Raw genomic sequence first — 2,021 nt, 5'->3', positions numbered from 1 at the left:
TGCGGAGTTTTTGGTTTTAATGAATCTACACCAGAACATGCAATTGCTTTAGCTTCATCGCACTTGCTAAGTTCCAATGGATCAGATAAATTTCGAGGAATTATAACATTCACTTGATCTTTTTTTATGTTCACTGTATTTGAGTGTAGGGGAGAAGATTTTGGAGTTTTATTCATAGCCCTAAAATTTCAAAATAATAAATTAATATAATTTAAAATAAATAACAGTATAAAATATATCTATTTTTAATTTACTTATTAATATCTTCATTCTGGAGACTATTTAAATTGAGGGGATCAGACATGCTACCACCAAGCAAAAACTTTTTAGGTGGTATTATATTTTGATCTTCTTTTTTTTTTTTCTTTGGCGATGCGCTTATAAGAATTGATGTGCTGACACATCGTTTTCTTGTTGGGTATAGTTTAATTTTATCATCACAAAACTGTAAATTTGTACAAACTGCATTCAAATCTTGATTTTCAAGCGGTTTTTCAATTGTTTCATTCTCAACTTCAGTTTTAGTCGCCATTATAAGCCTTAAATAAAAAAATAAATACATTGTTAAAAAATTCATAAAAAAAAGCAACTTTAATTAATTTGGTTAGCAAAAAAAATTATTATTATTATTATTATTTATTTAGTATACGTTTTTACTCAAATAGGATAAGTAAACATAAAAATAAATATATTATAAAAATTATAACAGAAAGGCATATTACGGGTTTTATCATGGATATAATAATACATCAACTTATAAGTTATAATAATAATTAATATATAATTGTATTAGTTTTAAAATATACAACTATTTAATGCTTTTTACTATATTTCATTAATTAATATATTGTTTTTGTAAAAGAAAATAAACTCTACAATTCTAAGGTATTCAAACTGTACACTGTGGCTCCAAGGGTAACGCAAGTGTTAGTTAAAGAAGCCACAGTATAAGAGAGGAAAGAAAATAATAATGTCCATCATTTTGTTATGGTAAATAAATTAATAAATTATTAACATTATCCATTTTTGTTTTTAAAAATTTGGGAGCTGTTTTGAAGAGAAAAAAATTATGATTAAGACAAATTATAATTAAGTTTGATTTATTATTTAAAATTAAGTTTATAGAACAATTGTTTTTAATGGTGAAACGTGATTAATGATTACAGTGCTCTAAACTTTGCACATTTCTTGGTAAGCCAAAAAATCTGATAAATGAAATGAAATCTGTAATGAAATACAAAAATGTACTTCAATTTCACAATAGGTATACTTACAATATGAACAATAAGTCATTTTACCTTAAATCCAAAATGTTGCATATTTCCCAAATTTATGCAATTTTACAGGTTTTAATTAAATGCATATTTTGTTTAAAACTAAAAAAAATCTGGTTTGACACTTAGATGCTGTTGCGCATCCCCGAGTCGTTTGTATTTTAAAATATATAAATTTGATGATTATTTTAAATATGAAAAAACTTAATACGGCAAGCGAGCAGCTGTAATGGATATGTTAAATTTGAATTCAATGATATAGAATCATTGTATATGAAAAACAATTCTGAGTGAAGACAGTTAGCCTACAATATTACTAAGTATGTTTTACTATTATATAGGCATTAGTACTACTATTGATTATAAATACTATTCATACAGTAGGTTAAATTAATTTTTGGCAAAAAATTGCATTTTAAAATGTCAATAAAATAACTAAAATCATTATTGTTTATTTAAATATCTATTTTCCTCCACATTTGAAATTGAAATATGTGTAATTCAAAAACTGTGAACATACAGTTTTAGATTTTTTGGTTACAATATGAACCACTTATGAGAAACCTTCTATTGAATTTTCAATCCTTAGCTATAAAAATTGAACATTTAAGGGGATTCGATACGGTGATTTTCTGTTTTCGTCTAACACACGCGTGACATAGTATTTTATACGTGTTTTTTGCCCAACATATTAATTGATCTATTGAAGTGATAATAATTCTGAAAACATATTTGAATTCGCCGTCA

The 2,021-nt window shown here is 25.0% G+C and overlaps 1 protein-coding gene across 1 annotated transcript in view; it reads right to left on the bottom strand.

Annotated features, from left to right (window-relative positions):
- Positions 1-2,021, bottom strand: part of LOC100164279 (7SK snRNA methylphosphate capping enzyme) — a 12,348-nt gene that overhangs the window by 4,383 nt on the left and 5,944 nt on the right. Inside the window, exons 2-3 of the mRNA XM_029485282.1 lie at positions 255-539; positions 3-180 (exon numbers count right to left, since the gene is read on the bottom strand). Coding sequence (XP_029341142.1) covers positions 3-180; positions 255-539 — 463 coding nt within the window. The remainder of the gene's footprint in view (positions 1-2; positions 181-254; positions 540-2,021) is intronic.

Source organism: Acyrthosiphon pisum, chromosome X (assembly GCF_005508785.2).
Source record: "Acyrthosiphon pisum isolate AL4f chromosome X, pea_aphid_22Mar2018_4r6ur, whole genome shotgun sequence".
In the NCBI taxonomy this organism is placed as follows: domain Eukaryota; kingdom Metazoa; phylum Arthropoda; class Insecta; order Hemiptera; family Aphididae; genus Acyrthosiphon; species Acyrthosiphon pisum.
The sequence above is the reverse complement of the archived record's forward strand: the minus strand, read 5'-3'. Positions and strand labels throughout refer to the sequence as shown.